The sequence below is a fragment of the Acomys russatus genome, chromosome 11, assembly GCF_903995435.1.
Source record: "Acomys russatus chromosome 11, mAcoRus1.1, whole genome shotgun sequence".
NCBI classification, from domain to species: Eukaryota; Metazoa; Chordata; class Mammalia; order Rodentia; family Muridae; genus Acomys; species Acomys russatus.
Window position 1 is genome coordinate 56048704 of NC_067147.1, and position 15746 is coordinate 56064449.

The window sequence follows — 15746 nt, forward strand, 5'->3', positions numbered from 1 at the left end:
CAGAGTACAAGCCCTCAGTGCTTGCTGAGTTGATCCACCTGTTGAGAATTAAGGCTTAATTGCTCTGTCCAAGGATACTCCCTATCCAGCCCCTGCAGTTATGGGGTGAAGGGTCACAGCCCCCCTATATCATCTGCTCAGTTATTTGAGGCATCTTGGATAAGAAGTCTTCCCAGAACATAATCCCTTTTACATGCTTAAGTTGGAAGTACCCCCACACCCTGCCCCCCCCATCACTGCTCCCCCACCCCCACGCCATCACCTCCTGAGTCAGTCCTCTTTCCTTCTGTGAGCCTTGCTTTTTCTCAGTTTGTATGTTACCTTCTGGAATTCTCCAGTCAACTCAGAGGAAGCTCGTGGTATCCCTCGGGATCCCAGCTCAGACCTCCCTCCCCCAGCTCCCCTCCACCACAGGACGCAGCAGTTTAGTTCTGACCCCAGAGACCCACTAGTCTCAGGCACACAGGGATGTTGCGTGGATGCGTGGGAGGTGCTGTTTCCCAGGGGATAGTTTCTGGAAGCTTCTTTGTTGCCCGTTGTGCTTTGTGTTCCTCTAGCACTGTGGAGTGGCAGGAGGAAGCTCTGTCCTGATGTCCCAGGTGTAGGGGGGGCCCTTCTTGAAATCATCAGACAGAGGTGTAGAGGAGCCAGCTGCGGGTCCTCCTCCTTAGCCTCAGGCCTTCTTTTCTTGGTCCAGCAACGGGGCATCCTCTTGCCTTGGCTATGTTCCTGGGAAGGCTGCTGATTTGATCATTTTTCCTCCCCGAGGGCCAGGCCCTGACGCAGGGAAGACCCTGGTTTATGCCTAGCCAGACCCAGCATTCATCAGTGTTCTCACCATACAGGGGCTTTTGCTCGGTTCAGGATTTAGCTAGTCTCTGGGTAGACAAGGACCAGGGCAACATCTGCTTTCCTAGAGGGGCATATCACCTTCATAGCACCCAAATGTGCTCCTAGAGACAGTTACAAAAAGATGCAGAGAGTCTAGGGTCATACCTCCCTCTCCCTGGGGAGCTGAAGACTCTAAAATGACTTGGGTCCTGAAGGATGAACTGAAGTTGACCAGAGGAAGGAAAAGATTCCTTGCAAAGAAGCCAGATCACGCTAACGTCTTGATTAGAATAAATCAGTTGTGCTCTATTGTTGCCTGGTTATCAGAGGAAACTAGTGATGAGCATTTAAGGCCTCAGGGCTGGACTCACCGTGAAAAAGTCACAGAGCGTCACGTGAGGGAAGACCTCATGAGCTCTGTTCTTTGCGCACTGGCGTCTGCTCTCCCTCCAGAACTCTTGGAGTTTTTCCAGCAAGGGCCCCGTAGGGCAGAGGAAGAGAGCATACTCCTGGGGGATGGGGTCATCCAGGGAAGGGTCACTGCAGTGGCCACGCAGCCTGCAACAGAAAACACTCTCATGTCACCTGGGGTTGTCCCCATTGAGGACATGAAACAGCTGTGACACCAGCCTGAGGTGTGGGGCACGCTGATCTCACACAAACACATCAGTGCTGTGGCCATCCCTGCAAGACGGCACCTAGTGGTGGGGCTGTGTGGCTCTAGGCTAGACCAATGCGTGCCTCCTCCTCCTCTCAGCCCCATTATAGTATGCCAAGGACCAACCTTTAGAAAAGTGCTGCTCTAGGTATCTTTGTGGTATTGAAACACACAGGGAAAAATTTTCACATTTTAACTTCACCATAGACTTCAAGTTAAATGGAAAAATTGAAGCCACAAAATATTGGACAACATTTAGATGAATACTGCTGTGTGAGGTTTTTTTTTTTTTTTTACTCAAAAAGTACTTATTTATTTCTATTAAAAAGCATTTCTTTGTTTATTGAGACAGATCATTGTTTATACCAGTTGGGCTTCCACACTGCTGGGATTATAGGTGTGAGTCACACCTACCTAAGCAAATCACTCTAAATACAAGAAAAACTGATGTACAGCACCAAAGACAAGCTCATTACAAAATAAGTTAAAAAATGAAAAAGACACAATTTGTCTATCTGTTTGTTTGCTTGTTTTTTTCAAGACAGGGTTCCTCTGTGTAGTCCTGGCTGTCCTAGACGCGCTTTGTAGACCAGGCTGGCCTTGAACTCACAGAGATCCACCTGCCTCTGCCTCCCTGAGTGCTGGGATTACAAGCTTGTGCCACTGTGCCTGGCTGATAGGCATTTATCCTAAAGGTTCAGTGCTATTTTCTATTGTGTCAAAAGTGCAGACCACAGCTGCAGGCGTGCCACCATTCCTTACAGCGGTCTGCCAGCACATGCAGAAGAAAACACTCAGTGTCTTAAATTAATATTTCTGCTTCAAGACATTTGTTCCCCAGGGACGAGCAAGAAGCACAGGCAAAAATTCACTTGGAAAATCTCTCTAACGCAAAAGTTAAACAGGAGTCATATTATTTGGCATGTACTCGTTGAAACTACAGCTTTGGAGGACTCCTGGTGATGGACACTTGCCTGTGATGTCACATTACAGCTACAAAGCGGGGTGTTATCGCCAGGCAGACACCATATGTGTAAAAAAATTCTCTTTGATGATAATCTGCAACAGAGGTGGGTCTGTACCTCCTGGCTCTGCTTGTGCCTCTTTCCTGAGCTCACCCCAATGGAGTGAGCATTTGAGCAGGCCCAGCAAGTATGTGTGTGTGTGTGTGTGTGTTTGCATAAAATCGTGAGCTACTGTTCAAGCCATTCTGTGACCTGCGTTTCGGGCTCTACCATGTGAAGAATAGGGTCTTCTCAAGGCTGCCTCACAACCCATCTAACACATATGGAACATTGCTTCTACCCATTTCCAAATCCAGGGACATTTTTGTTTCTATTGCTGTGAAGAGACACCATGGCCTTGGCAGCTCTTACGCAGGAAAGCATTTACTCGGGGCTGGCTCACAGTTTCAGAGGCACGGTCTATTATTGTCATGGTGGGAAATGTGGCAGTATCCAGGCAGACATTGGGCTGGAAAAGGAGCTGAGAGGTCTACATTTTGATCCACAAGATCAAGTGATTGCCACATTAGGCCTAGGTAGAGCATCTGAGACCCTAAAGCCTACTCCCCCAACCCCCCACGCCCCAACGGCACTCCCACCACTACACGTTTCCTTTAACAAGCCACACCCATTCCGACACAGGCCACACCCACCCTGACAGAGACCATGCCCACTCGAACAAGGTCACACCCACTCCCACAAAGCCACACCCCCTAATAGGGTCATTCCCTATGAGCCAGACATTCAAACACATGAGTCTTTCCAGGACATTCCTATTCAACCCACCACTCATTTCAATTCCTTTCACTTTTTCAAAGTTTCCAGCACAGTAATCAAGCACTCCATGTATCTGATTTTTAAGATCTCTGCTAGAGTGGGAACTGTGCGGAGTTAGGTGGTCAGCTTCCCATGTTCCCAGCGCTGACCTATACTGCACACTGCCTCCTCCTCAACAGCATCAAGGTCCTTTGTGACTTAATGGTTTCTTAATCCCATGCTTCCCTGATTCCTATAAGATGTTAGGACCACTCTCGGCTAAGTGTAGGAGACCTGGCTTTATCTCTCTTCCTTGGTGAGTCTTGCTGGCTAGGCTGTTACGGGCAGGTGACATCCACGCTGCCCCTCCTGGCACTGAGCTTGGTTTATAGAGAAGAGTTTGAACTTGGAGGCTGGCTTTGAATTCAGATGGCTGGAACTCTGGACAATCCTCATGTCTTGTAGAGGCTTTGCCTAGCCACCCTCAGTCTGTGTTGTCAGACTGTTGGGACTCTGGGCATTCCCCTGACTGGTGGAGGTGCTGCCTGTGAGCTCTCTGTTTACACTCTGTGTGTGAGCCTGCGGCCTGTGCATCCTCTTCTTGTGCACCAACTGCCTGTGCACTCTCTGCGTGTGCACCAACTGCATGAGAGGCCTCTGCCTGTGCATCCTAGCTCTCTGCCTGTGTGCCCTCTGCTTGTGCACTCTCTGCCTGTGTGCTCTCTGCCTGTGTGTCCTCTGCCTGTGTGCCCTCTGCCTGTGTGTCCTCTGCCTGTGTGCCCTCTGCCTGTGTGCCCTCTGCCTGTGTGTCCTCTGCCTGTGTGCCCTCTGCCTGTGTGCCCTCTGCCTGTGTGTCCTCTGCCTGTGTGCTCTCTGCCTGTGTGTCCTCTGCCTGTGTGCCCTCTGCCTGTGTGCCCTCTGCCTGTGTGTCCTCTGCCTGTGTGCCCTCTGCCTGTGTGCCCTCTGCCTGTGTGCTCTCTGCCTGTGTGTCCTCTGCCTGTGTGCCCTCTGCCTGTGTGTCCTCTGCCTGTGTGCCCTCTGCCTGTGTGCCCTCTGCCTGTGTGCCCTCTGCCTGTGTGCTCTCTGCCTGTGCACTCTCTACTTATGCACCCTCTGCCTGTGTGTCCTCTGTGTGTCCTCTACCTGTATGCCTTCTGCCTGTGTGTCCTCTGCCTGTGTACCCTCTGCCTGTGTGCCCTCTGCCTGTGTGCCCTCTGCCTGTGCATCCTTGCTCTCTGCCTGTGAGCCCTCTGCTTGTACGCCCTCTGCCTGTGAGCTCTGTGACTTGTGGTCTTACAGGAAGAGGTTCTCCCAGAACACAGAACCCTGGGCCCAAACAGGCTTCTCTCCAGTGCTGGAGGTAGGGTTAGGCATGGAACCTGGGATAGTAAATATGAATTGCTCATTTGCTAGACTCCAGAATCAGCCTCAGAAGAGAAACTGCCAGGCTTGTCCACGAGGGAACTTCTAGGCTGGGTCAACTGAGGAAGGAAGACTCGCCCTGAGTGAGTGATGCCATTTCATGGATAGGGGACTGGGATGAGAAAAAGGAAAGAGCAGGTCAAGCAACAGTGGGGAGGAGGGCAGCACCTCTGAGTGTGCTTCTGGCCACCAAACATTTATTTCTCTCAGCTTCCTCACTGTGGATACAAAGAGCCCAGCTGTCTCACCCTCCTGCCCCATGGCATGGCTTTCGCACCGTGATGGAGTACAGCCTCAAACACTCCCAAATCAGCCCTTCCTCCTTCACGTTGCTTTTGTCAAACATTTGGTTTCAGCAACAGGATAAAGGGACCTGATGCAGGACCCAGGTCCCCCCTGCACTATAGGTAAACCCTCGCCACTTGGCCACAGCCAAGGCCAGGACCTGCTTCTTACACGGCTGGCTCGGTTCAATTCTCTCTGTGGCTTCTTCAGATAGGAGCAGGAGGACTTCCCAGCTGGGAGGAAAGATGGTGTCAAGTGACACCAGGGCTGGGGAGAAGCTCCTAAGAACAAGGATTCCCCCCCCTCAGGCCCACCCCCACCCCCCACCTAAAGTGGATGGCTGGAGTGAGAGTTAAGGTGGGTCCTCTTTCCCCAGCCCCCCTACAGGTGTACCCTGAGATACCTTAGGGATTCATGGCTGTCTTTAAATGCCTCTCATCTGTGGTGGCCTGAGAGCAAGGTGCATTTTTTATCAACAAAGATGACACCTTCCTACTTAGTTAACATATATCATAAACATAAATCTCTTTTTGAGCTCAATTTGAAATAAATCAGTTGTGTATGCATATGCGTGAATGCGCGCGTGTTTGTACTGGAACCCAGAATGCTGGGCAGAATCCGTGCAGAGCTGTAAATCTGGCTTTTAAGTGAGAAAATCTCTAGATTCTCTCTTAATGTCTCTCTTAATGGGTGGAAATGGATCTTATTTTGAGTCACTTCCGCAGACACTCCATCCCACTCAGAGGACCCACCCATGGGAGACAGAGCCCCACTGGTGTCACCCAAGCCCCCTGTAACCCTGCAGCTCCCACCCCACTCACCAGTCTGCGGCCTCCTCTGCAGTCTTCCTCCCTGTAGCCGCGAGTGCTTTGAGCCTGTGGAACGTGAACACAGGATGGTCAAGGCCCAGTTGTCTCTTCTTTGGAAGGGCTGAGTTCTAGTAGTCAAATGGCTGCTCATCCACGCTGTGTCCTACCAGGGCCAAGCTGCTGGACTTCCCAGCAAGTGCCCTTATGCCAAGATCTCCATCTTTCACACAGTGACTCATGCCCCAGGGCCCACTTGCTCTTTTCTCACAGCTTGATCACTTGTTCCTGGGCCCTGGAGTCCTGGCACTGAGGGCCTGGCCTCTGCTCTCTCTTGCTTTCTCCTCTCTACACCCTGCTACCCTGCAACACTTGCGGATGCTACAGTCGGCTGGGACGGGCTGCATTTCTGCCTCGGGCCTGTGCTCCCTGACAGATGCAGCCCTGCAACAATTGGGCAGGCTGGTCCACATCCCTCTCCTGGGTCCCTCACTCTCAGATGCTCATTGCTGCTTTCCTCGCACCTCCCATGTGTCTTATTCAATCTGGGACCTGGGATGTAAATTCGTTGGCTGAGCTGGGCCAAAGAGATGGGAGTGAGCAACGGACCCAGCAATCACTGGCTGGTACAGCTGGTTCCCATTGGAATCCAATGTGGTGCTGCCCAGCATTACCGCTAATTGCATGAGGAATGTAGCTGCTCGGATAGGCCATGCTATGAGCCTTGCCTATGGACGAACTTTAAGACACTTGGGTATTTACTGTTAACAGTAAACTGTAAACAGCTAGCAGCGATTTTGAAGGTGAACTCCCCATACAAACTGAGCAGTGAAACACAGTGGGTCTCGGAGGCATTGGGAGGCGGCCCCTGTCCTAGGCTCACAGCAGGCTCTTATTCTTTAGGCCTGGTGCTCTCACCTGCAGCTGGATGGTGAACGTGTGACTGATGGCTCCCTGAGGGACTGGGTTCTGTTCCCCATTTAGTGTCAACAAAGCCCTGGTATTGGGAGAAGGGACTAGTTTCAGTATCATGTCCTCCAGGATGGCCAGGGTGTTGTTATCTCGTTGAAGGAGTGTGGGGCTCACTCCCTGAGCCCTGGGTCCCCTGAAGCACACTTCTGATGTGTCTCCCTGGGAATAAGGATCTGAGGGGACCACAGCTAAGAGGCAGGTTTGCAATGGGCAGCACCACCACTAAGGTCAGCAGCATCTCTTTCCTCCCTGAGCCTTGCAGCTTTGGATGAGCCCTCAGCTGTCTCTGAAATTTCTCACAGGCCATTCCTTTCTTCCGGAGACAAATGGCGTTCCCTGTGCTGCTTAGAAACTCGAATGGTGATTCTCTCAGGAGATCCTAGCCTAAGAGAGCCATATCAGTGTCAGATAACTTGAAATGTCGCCTTTGGAGTCACTGCTCTGCAGGAGCGATTGCCCTCACACTCCAAGCCCAAGTGGGCAGCCAGAGACCCACATGGCTGCCGACGTGCACATGTTTTGGGGTCTTCATCAGATTAAGACCATTCCATGTATAAACAGGAGGAAGGGGAACCCTCTTCTCAGACACCATTTCACACTATGAGGCGAGCACTTTAGCAGGAAGTCAGCACCTCTCCATTATCCAGTTGTGTGGCAGGTGGAGCAGAGGGTTCCACCCAGGCAGAGAAGCCAGGCTGTGGGGCCATGGCAGCCGCAGTACTCACGCGGTATGTGTGGGGATGCCCATGGCCAGGAGGGGGTCCAAGAGCGAGGGGGTGCTGCGGCCCTTGAGCTTGTTGGAGACCTTGGCATACAGCTGCGTCTCCCCCGCAGCCATGTCTTCCTGCTTGCTGTACAAAAAGGCGCCTGCTCACTGCAAGGGCCAGATAAAGGGAGAGGGGAGAAGGAGGCAGGCTGAGGCTGCGAAGAGAAACCTCAAGTCTTTTTTTGATCTTTCCGACACCAGCGAATATCCTGTTTGCACAATGATTGGGCTTGAATTCTCCTTGTGGGTTCACAGCGGCGGCTTCCAAACTTACCTGCATCCACAACGGGGTCTGCCCCAAAGCTCGTCATCGGGATCTGCTAGGCGCTCGCTCAGGGAAGCATTTGGAAGGAAGGATACCTTAGTATGTGGGACAGGGTTGGGGGAATCAGAAGCCTGGAATAGGCTTCCCTCGGCTGTTCCACTGGGCACCTACCCTCGCCACCCTGGGCCTTAGCCTCCATGTCTGCAGACACACTGTTGTTTTGTTTGTTTTTTTCTCTAAACATCTTAGAAAACTGTTTTCTTTTCTCTTTCTTTTTCTTTTTCTTTTTTATTTTGATTGACCTATTTTATTGAAGAACTTTTGAGGTTCAATGCTATGCTTGTAACATGAGGGATTTCCATAAATTGACCATATTTTCTCCCCCCCACCCCAGGGCCAATGAACCAATAATGTAACACCCAGAGCTTTTTAGCTTTACACCCCTCTCTAAAGGGACAGTTGGCAGCGCCTTGGAGACATTTGTGGTTGCCAAAACTCAGAGGGGTGGGGACATGCTGGCAACTTAGTAGATGTCAACCCACAGATGCCACAGTGCCCAGGACTGTCTGTACAGCAAAGGCTGATCTTGTCCAGTGACAGCAATACAGGTTATGAAATTATGCTGCAGAATTTTCCAGACCCTTAGAAGCATCCTTATCCCACTCTGAACTCTTCCTGTGGCTATCCCCTTCCCCCGCAAATCTCTTTTGTAGGATAATTTCAACCCTCATGTAAACAGAACACCAGAACACACGCTCTGTCATAGCTGATTTCTTTTCTTTCCTTTTTCTCTTTCTTCCTTTTCTTTTTCTTTTTGTGGTATCAGGGATTGAGCCCAGGGTCCTGTCTATGCTAGGTAAGTGCTTTAACCCTTTAGCTCTTCATGTCCTGATTCTTTGCTCCAAATAGTGTCTATAGCTTGCTCTGTAGTTAGGTCTTTGCTGAGCAACAGCCTACTAAAGAGGCCCTGGCTCTTCCATTCATTTCTTTGCTTCTGTATGTGTGGGAGGAGGTGACAGTCGGTCCTCTGGCCAGCTGAGGGTGAGAAGCCTGGCATTTTCAGCCCTCTGCTCTGTGTTCATACCCAGCATCTCACTGCAGTTTCAATTTGCATTTCCGAGAAGGACTGTGATACCAGGGCTGTTTCGTGGGCTTACTGGTCACGGAACAGACTCTCTGGGGAGCTCTCTGCTCCTTTCCCCTCCTTGTCAGTCTTTTTAAAAATCACTCCATGGAAGCTCTGGTTGGCATCTTCTGCATCCTGTTTGAGAAATCGTTGTTTATCCGCTCCGGTGAACATGGTCTCCTCAGCTGTGTTCTAGAAGATTTGCTGTCGTCTGTCGTTCCTGGTTAGCTTGGTGGTGGGTAGAAATTGCTTTGTGTGTGGTGTGAGGTAGGGCTAAAGGTTCTTTATTTTTCCATCGACAAGACCAGCACACGCCAGCGGGGTTGTGAGCTGTGTGACTGACTGATGTAGTTTGCTTCTGGCTCTGTCATGTTCTCTCGCCTGGTTTGTGCGTTGCCGTCACCATGTCTGTGCTTTAATCACTACGATGTGAGGGCGTCCTGATTCTGTGTCTGTGAGGCTGCTCTACGTTCTTAGCTTTTTAATGCAAATTCAAAGAGCGAGCTGCGTGTGTACGGTGGAGGGTACAAATGGCTCACACGGACAGTGGTCAACTGTCAATAATCAGGCATTGTAATTCCCCCAGGAAGGGCTGCTGGGGAAACAGCACAGCATGTGCAGAGTTAATTCAAAATGGATGATGGGCTTGAATGTAAAAGCTGAAATTATAAAACCTATCAAAGAAAGCCTAGAAGAAAAAAATGCATGCTGTGTCTTGGTTTATAAAATGTTCTTAGGGCATAGTAAGCACAATGGGTGATCTTTTATTCTTCCACATGGGGCTTCATCAAACTCATAAGCCTTTAGTCTTTGAAAAGCATTGTAAAGGAAATGAAAGAAAAGGTAAGCCACAGAGTGGGAGAAAACGTTCCCCACCTACATACTTGGTCTGATACCCAGAATATACAGTGACTATGCGAAGAATGCATTCTTACAGCTAATGAGAGAACCAATGAGCAAGCCTAAAACTGGGAAAGTATCTAGATGATGCCTGATGAAGAAGAGACTTGAACAGTTATGAAAGATGCTCAGCCTCATCCCAGCCTGCCTCATCCATCCCTGCAGGATGTAGATGAAGACCACAGCATGACCTGGAGCTAACGTCAAAAAAGCCAACAAGGCCGAGCGTTAACAAGGCCAGGGAACTCTCGAAACACCTGTGTTTTTCATGTGATTGTAGTTTGTCCAACTACTTTGGAAATCACGTTGAAACTATGTCTCACAAAGGTCAATATACAATTACTACACGACCAGAAGACTTTAGATTTTATCAGGGAAAACTGAAAATGTGCGTCCACACAAAAACCCCTCTTAAAACGTCCATGGTGGCTTCACTCATCATAGTCCCAAATGATCCAAATAGCCCAAGTCAGATCCAACTGTGGACAGACAATAGAAGTTGTGTGCTCAGGGGAACTGTGCTCACACACAGGAAGTACCCCACCACCCTGCTCCCTGCAACACCAATGCACAGAAAAGTTCACTGTGCTGAGTGCCTGGGGCCAGACAAGCTAAGATTGATCTGTAGCTGTGAGGACCAGTGGCCTGAGACAGGGTGGGAATAAGCTGTGGGCTGAGGGACCTGTCTGACTGGTATTTACAGTGGTGTCATTTTTTTTTTCCCAAGATGGCCAAACTGAGTATGGGCTCATTTGAAAGCCTGTGAAGTTAGCCTCAATAAAACTGATCTTAAGAAAAGAGCAAGGAAAGGAATGCTAAAGACAACAAAAGTTCCAGTCATTAATTGTTATTATTATTATTTTTCCAGAAACAATTTATGAGGTTAGATTGAATCTGCAGATCATTTGAGAGAGAATTGACATTTGAACAGTATTATGCCTTTGAATCCACGAACATGGTATAGATCTCTCTGTTTAATTTCTCCTGGTAGTGTTTTTAGTTTTTAGTTTCTTTTCTTAATTAAAAAATATTTCATTTATGATTTTTGTGTGTGTCTATTGGGTACCTGTGGGTGCATGTACATCATATCTATGTGTGGAGGTCAGAGGGCAACTTAGTGGAGTTGCTTCTCCCCCTCCATCTTTTTTTTTTTTTTTTTTTTGCCTATGTGTGTGTATTGTTTTGAGACAGGGTTTCTCTGTGTTAGCCTTGGCTGTCCTGGACTCGCTTTGTAGACCAGGCTGGCCTCAAACTTACAGAGATCTGCCTGCCTCTGCCTCCCGAGTGCTGGGATTAAAGGCGTGCGCCACCACTGCCCGGCTTCCCTCCATCTTTGTGTAGGTTCTAGGGTTCAAGTTCAGGTTTGAGGCTTGTATGACAAGCACTTTACCCAGTGAAATGGTCCCTCCATTTATGTTTTTGTTGCTGTTATAAATTACATACATATAATTTATATATATGTGTGTGTGTGTATATATATATATATATATATATATATATATATATGATATAGACTTTCATCATATAGCTCAGGCTGGCTTTGAACTCATTACTCAGTTAAATATGACCTTGAACTCCTGACCCTTCTGCCTCTACCTTCCAAATTTGTGGATTTTAGGAGTGCACCTCCATGCCTGGTTTTAAATAATATTTAAACACATATTTAATCTTTATGTGTATGGGTGTTTTGCCTGAATGTATGCATGTGGCCCACAGAGGCCAGAAGAGGGCATCAGGTCCTTCAAAACTGGACCAACAAATCTAGTTGTGACCCTACCATGACAATGCAAACTGCCATGTGGATTTTTGGGACCTGAACCTGGATCCTCTGGAAGAGCAGCTGGTACTCGTAACCATGGAGCCATCTCTCTAGCCCCTTGTAAAGGATGCTCTAAAACAGCACCAGTTCCGGTTGCTGGCAGTGATGGAGAAGGACAGCTGATTTTTGTACAAGGATACCCCACATTCAGAGACCTCGCCGAGTCTGCTTATCACCCCTGGATCTGCAGATAATTCTTTTGCATTTTCTATTGACCTAATAAGATCTGATCTCTCCCAATAACAGCAGCTTTCCTCTCCCTTTCAAGTTGCTGTTGTTGAAGCATTAGGGCTCTATGTGATTTTATTATACCACAATTTGCCTTATTATTCCACTGAAGGCAAAAAGTAAATCTGGCTTCCTAAGACTAATCTTCTGAGTCTATAGCCATATACATGTGGGTATGGGTATTTTGCCTGAATGTACCCATGTGCACCATATGCATGTCTGGTGCCCACAGAGGCCAGAAGAGGGCATCAGGTCCCCTGAAACTGGAATAACAACCAGTTGTTATACATACAACAAACATATACATGCGCATTATATATAGATAATATATTATTATATTATATTATTCTTTATTATTATAATATATTATGTAACAGGTAATACTTAAATATAGCATTTATATATTAATAAATATACTTGAATATATCATTAAATATTTTACTATTAGTCATTGGACTCAGTGCACTAACACTTGATTAAGGAGTTCTGCATTAGTGTTTGTGAATTAACTTGACAGGTTACTTTTTTTTTTTTTTCTTCTGGTTTTTCGAGACAGGGTTTCTCTGTGTAGCCCTGGCTGCTCGGTAAAGTAACTCGCTCTGTAGACCAGGCAGACCTCAAACTCAGTGATCCACCTGCCTCTGCCTCCCCAGTGCTAGGATTAAAAGTCTGCGCCACCATGGTCAGCTTCATGTCCTTATTGCTCACTGGTTCTTATGATTTTCCTTTTTATATTTCCTTCTTTTTCATCTCATTTATCCTCTTTTTTTTCCCCCAATCTCTTTTCTTTTCTCTGTCTCTCTGTCTTTCTTTCTGCCTTTACTGTACTACATTGGACCCCAAATAAAATGCCGAATAGATATGACAATGCCTCCATGCCACTCCTTATTGTAGAGAAGAGACTTCAGCGTTTCACCTTAAAAATGTGAGTTTATTTTTCTATAATATTTTAAAACTTTAATTACAATCCTGTCTCTATATATGACTTCTCAAGTTGTCACATTTTTTTTTATTTTTAAATAAAAAGGCTTATTTGTGTGTATGCACGCACACACGTGTGAGGATGCCAGAAGGTGGTGTTGGGGACCCCCTAGAGCAGGAGTTACAGGCAGTTGTGAGCCTTCTAACATGGGCGATGGGAACCAAACTCCACCCTCTGCCCTTTGAAACCAGCTTTCCACATTTCGCAGCATTCAGTGCTGCACTGTAGCTGTGAGATCACACACCTGACTCTGGATGTACCCGTGCGACATTATCTAGAATCTGCACCCTTTGATTCATATCTCCCCACTTCCTCTCACTCCACCCTAACCCCACAACCACCATTTTGCTTTCTGTTACCTTCCTTCTCTTGCATAGTCTACATGGAACGGTCAGCCGGCAGACCCTTTCTCTGCTTGGCCTGTTTCCTTTGCTGTTAGGGACTCCAGTCCTCCATCTGTTCTCCTTTTCCTCTGAGGGAGTCAAGAGGAATTTCCTAGTCAACTTGTTTATCTTGAATTTGAATGTTAGAAACAGACAAAGCTTGCTACCATCAAGGCAAAACTCACCTGCTGCCCCAACGGGAATTGAGAAGCAGTGAGCGCACTGTGATCGAGCTGGGAGTCACCTGGCGTCCAGTTACCCTGAAGGACAATGCTTCCCTGTGGAAATGTTCCGGGAACTTTTTATAGTCACAGAACAAAAGGCAGTCTAAGTGAAGGCATTTTCAAACACATTGCCAGGGACATCAGATAGATGGGCTCCAGGAGAGCCGAGACACCTCTCCTAAAACTCTCAGATGCCATCTGATGCCATGCTTAGCTTTAGGAGTGGGAGAAGTTGGTGGTCTGCTAAATTATGCATTCCAACGGATTTACTTGTTTGTTGAAGAGCTGTTAGGTCAGACAAAGAGGTGGGTGACAAATGACCCCGAAGGGGATTAAAGGTAGACCAAGATGATTTGGTTCTTGCCCTGCAACATTCCAACACACATACACACACACACACACACACACACACACACACACACACTACACCCCCTAAGTTCTAGTCAGTCTATAAAAATCTTCAACAATTACATTTACATCTGTAATATACTGAAACATGAAATGTTTTGACTCATTTCTCTGTAATCCCAGACTTGAGAAGAACTTGAGGCTGGGGCAGCAGAATGGTGTAGCCTGGGCTACACAACATGATGCTGAAGTGAGGAAACAAGACCAAAACGAAGGAAGGAAGGAAGGAAGGAAGGGAGGGAGGGAGGGAGGGAGGGAGGAAGGAAGGAAGGTGCGAGGACGAGGGAGGGAGGAGAAAGCTCCTTCGCATCAGCCAGGAAATTCCCTGGCTGGCGTATTCCTTTCCTCATACCTTAAAAAGTTCTCTTTCAGGTCAGACAGAGGAAAGAAACCATCCAAATCAATAGTTGACTCCAAAACTTGCCAAAGAGAACTCACCTGTATGCAAGTGGTGCTGAGGGAGCTGTGAAAGCTGTTTGACCTTTGGTCTACACCCTGGTGGCTCTTGGTTATATCTCAGTACTGTTTGACCACTTAGGTTCACAATCTAGGCTCTTCATGGTCCTGGTCACCGTGGGGGTTATGACAGAACATTCTAGATGATCTTCTAAGATGCTTCGATTCGGAGAAAGAAGAGAAAGCTTCAAGAGCTGAATCTCCTATGACCATCTCAACAGATGTCCATCTTGGGATCGGGAGAGTAGTCAGAGATGACAAAAGGTCTGTAAACACGGAGGACTTTGAGTGAATCCAGACATGTCTGAAAGGGTGGAGTACGTGGAGGCAGGCAGCAATATAGAGTGAACTATGTTGCCTGGGCAACCCCTCCCGTCAGGTCTCACTACTCCCAGACTGGTCTAGAACCTATCCTACAGCCCATTGGCCTCAAACTCATGATCCTCCTGCCTCAGCATCAGGAGAAAGTGCTTCCAAATACCTCGTCAGCCATTTCCATGAGCACAGAGTGTACCTATTGAGGCTCATGTTTGACACAGCCTGCTCAGACTCTGGGAGTCCAGCCCTCACCAGACCCCAGAGTCTCCTCCCTCAGTGACCTTTCCTCCTCTGTCTCTGAGCATGGGGGTTTTCTCAGGTGCGTCCTCTCTCCTGCCTTTGAAGTAATGGCTGCCTGTTAAGAAAAATCCTATGCTGGGGTCTCTTCTTCCCAGAGACCATCCTCTATGTCACCATCTGTATCTCCTCCGGCACGCTTTACGGCCCAAGGCCACATGGGAGAACTCAGATGTCCTGAGACCTCTGCAGCAGCATAGAGCTCCGAGTCCCTGCAAAGTGCATGGCTCCCTCCAGTCTAAGTCTTTTGTCCTCAGTCACCTGGGTGGATGGCACTGCCCAGGAAAGTGCCGACCTGCCCTTCTATGGGACTGTCTGCTTGGCACTGGGTGTGGTTCCTTTGTTCATCTTAACAAAAGGAGTGTTCTTGGACCCTACGGTTCTTCTGTGACACTCCTGTAATTCTGGCTTTGCTTATTTACAAGCTGCTCCCTCCATTTCTGCGGCCGTACCACCAGGGCCACCTGATAGCCACGTCCAGATTGAGTTACAGAGGTGCCGCGGTGATGCTGCTGGCCTCAGTGACAGAGTCGACAAGGCTGAGTGACTTGGTACAACTGTTTCCCTACTGGACTCCCCTTTGCCAGCCGCTTACCTGCCTGCTCATTTTTATAATGAAAAGGGAAATTATTACTGTTTTGAACGATGGCGGCTCCAGAAATGGTAAGTAAGGGACCCCTGGGGGAGGGGACGCTTCCAGGATGTACTCTGAGGAAATTCCCTGATTCCCCACGTAGGCTCTGCCAACCAAGGCCTCCTTGGGAGGGAATCCACCTGCAAGGGTTGATTTTGCAGAAAGCTTAGAGCCTTAGAACCTTGTGATAAGCAAGGTTAGTTTTT

At 48.2% G+C, this 15746-nt stretch overlaps 1 protein-coding gene across 2 annotated transcripts in view; it reads right to left on the reverse strand.

Moving 5' to 3' along the window:
• Window positions 1-7611, reverse strand: part of Ubash3a (ubiquitin associated and SH3 domain containing A) — a 32066-nt gene extending 24455 nt beyond the window's left edge. For both annotated transcript variants that reach the window (XM_051153386.1, XM_051153387.1), the window contains exons 1-3: window positions 7460-7611; window positions 5778-5831; window positions 1203-1389 (exon numbers count right to left, since the gene is read on the reverse strand). In XM_051153386.1, coding sequence (XP_051009343.1) covers window positions 1203-1389; window positions 5778-5831; window positions 7460-7572 — 354 coding nt within the window. In that variant the 5' untranslated portion in view covers window positions 7573-7611. The remainder of the gene's footprint in view (window positions 1-1202; window positions 1390-5777; window positions 5832-7459) is intronic.
• Window positions 7612-15746: the final 8135 nt, after the last annotated feature.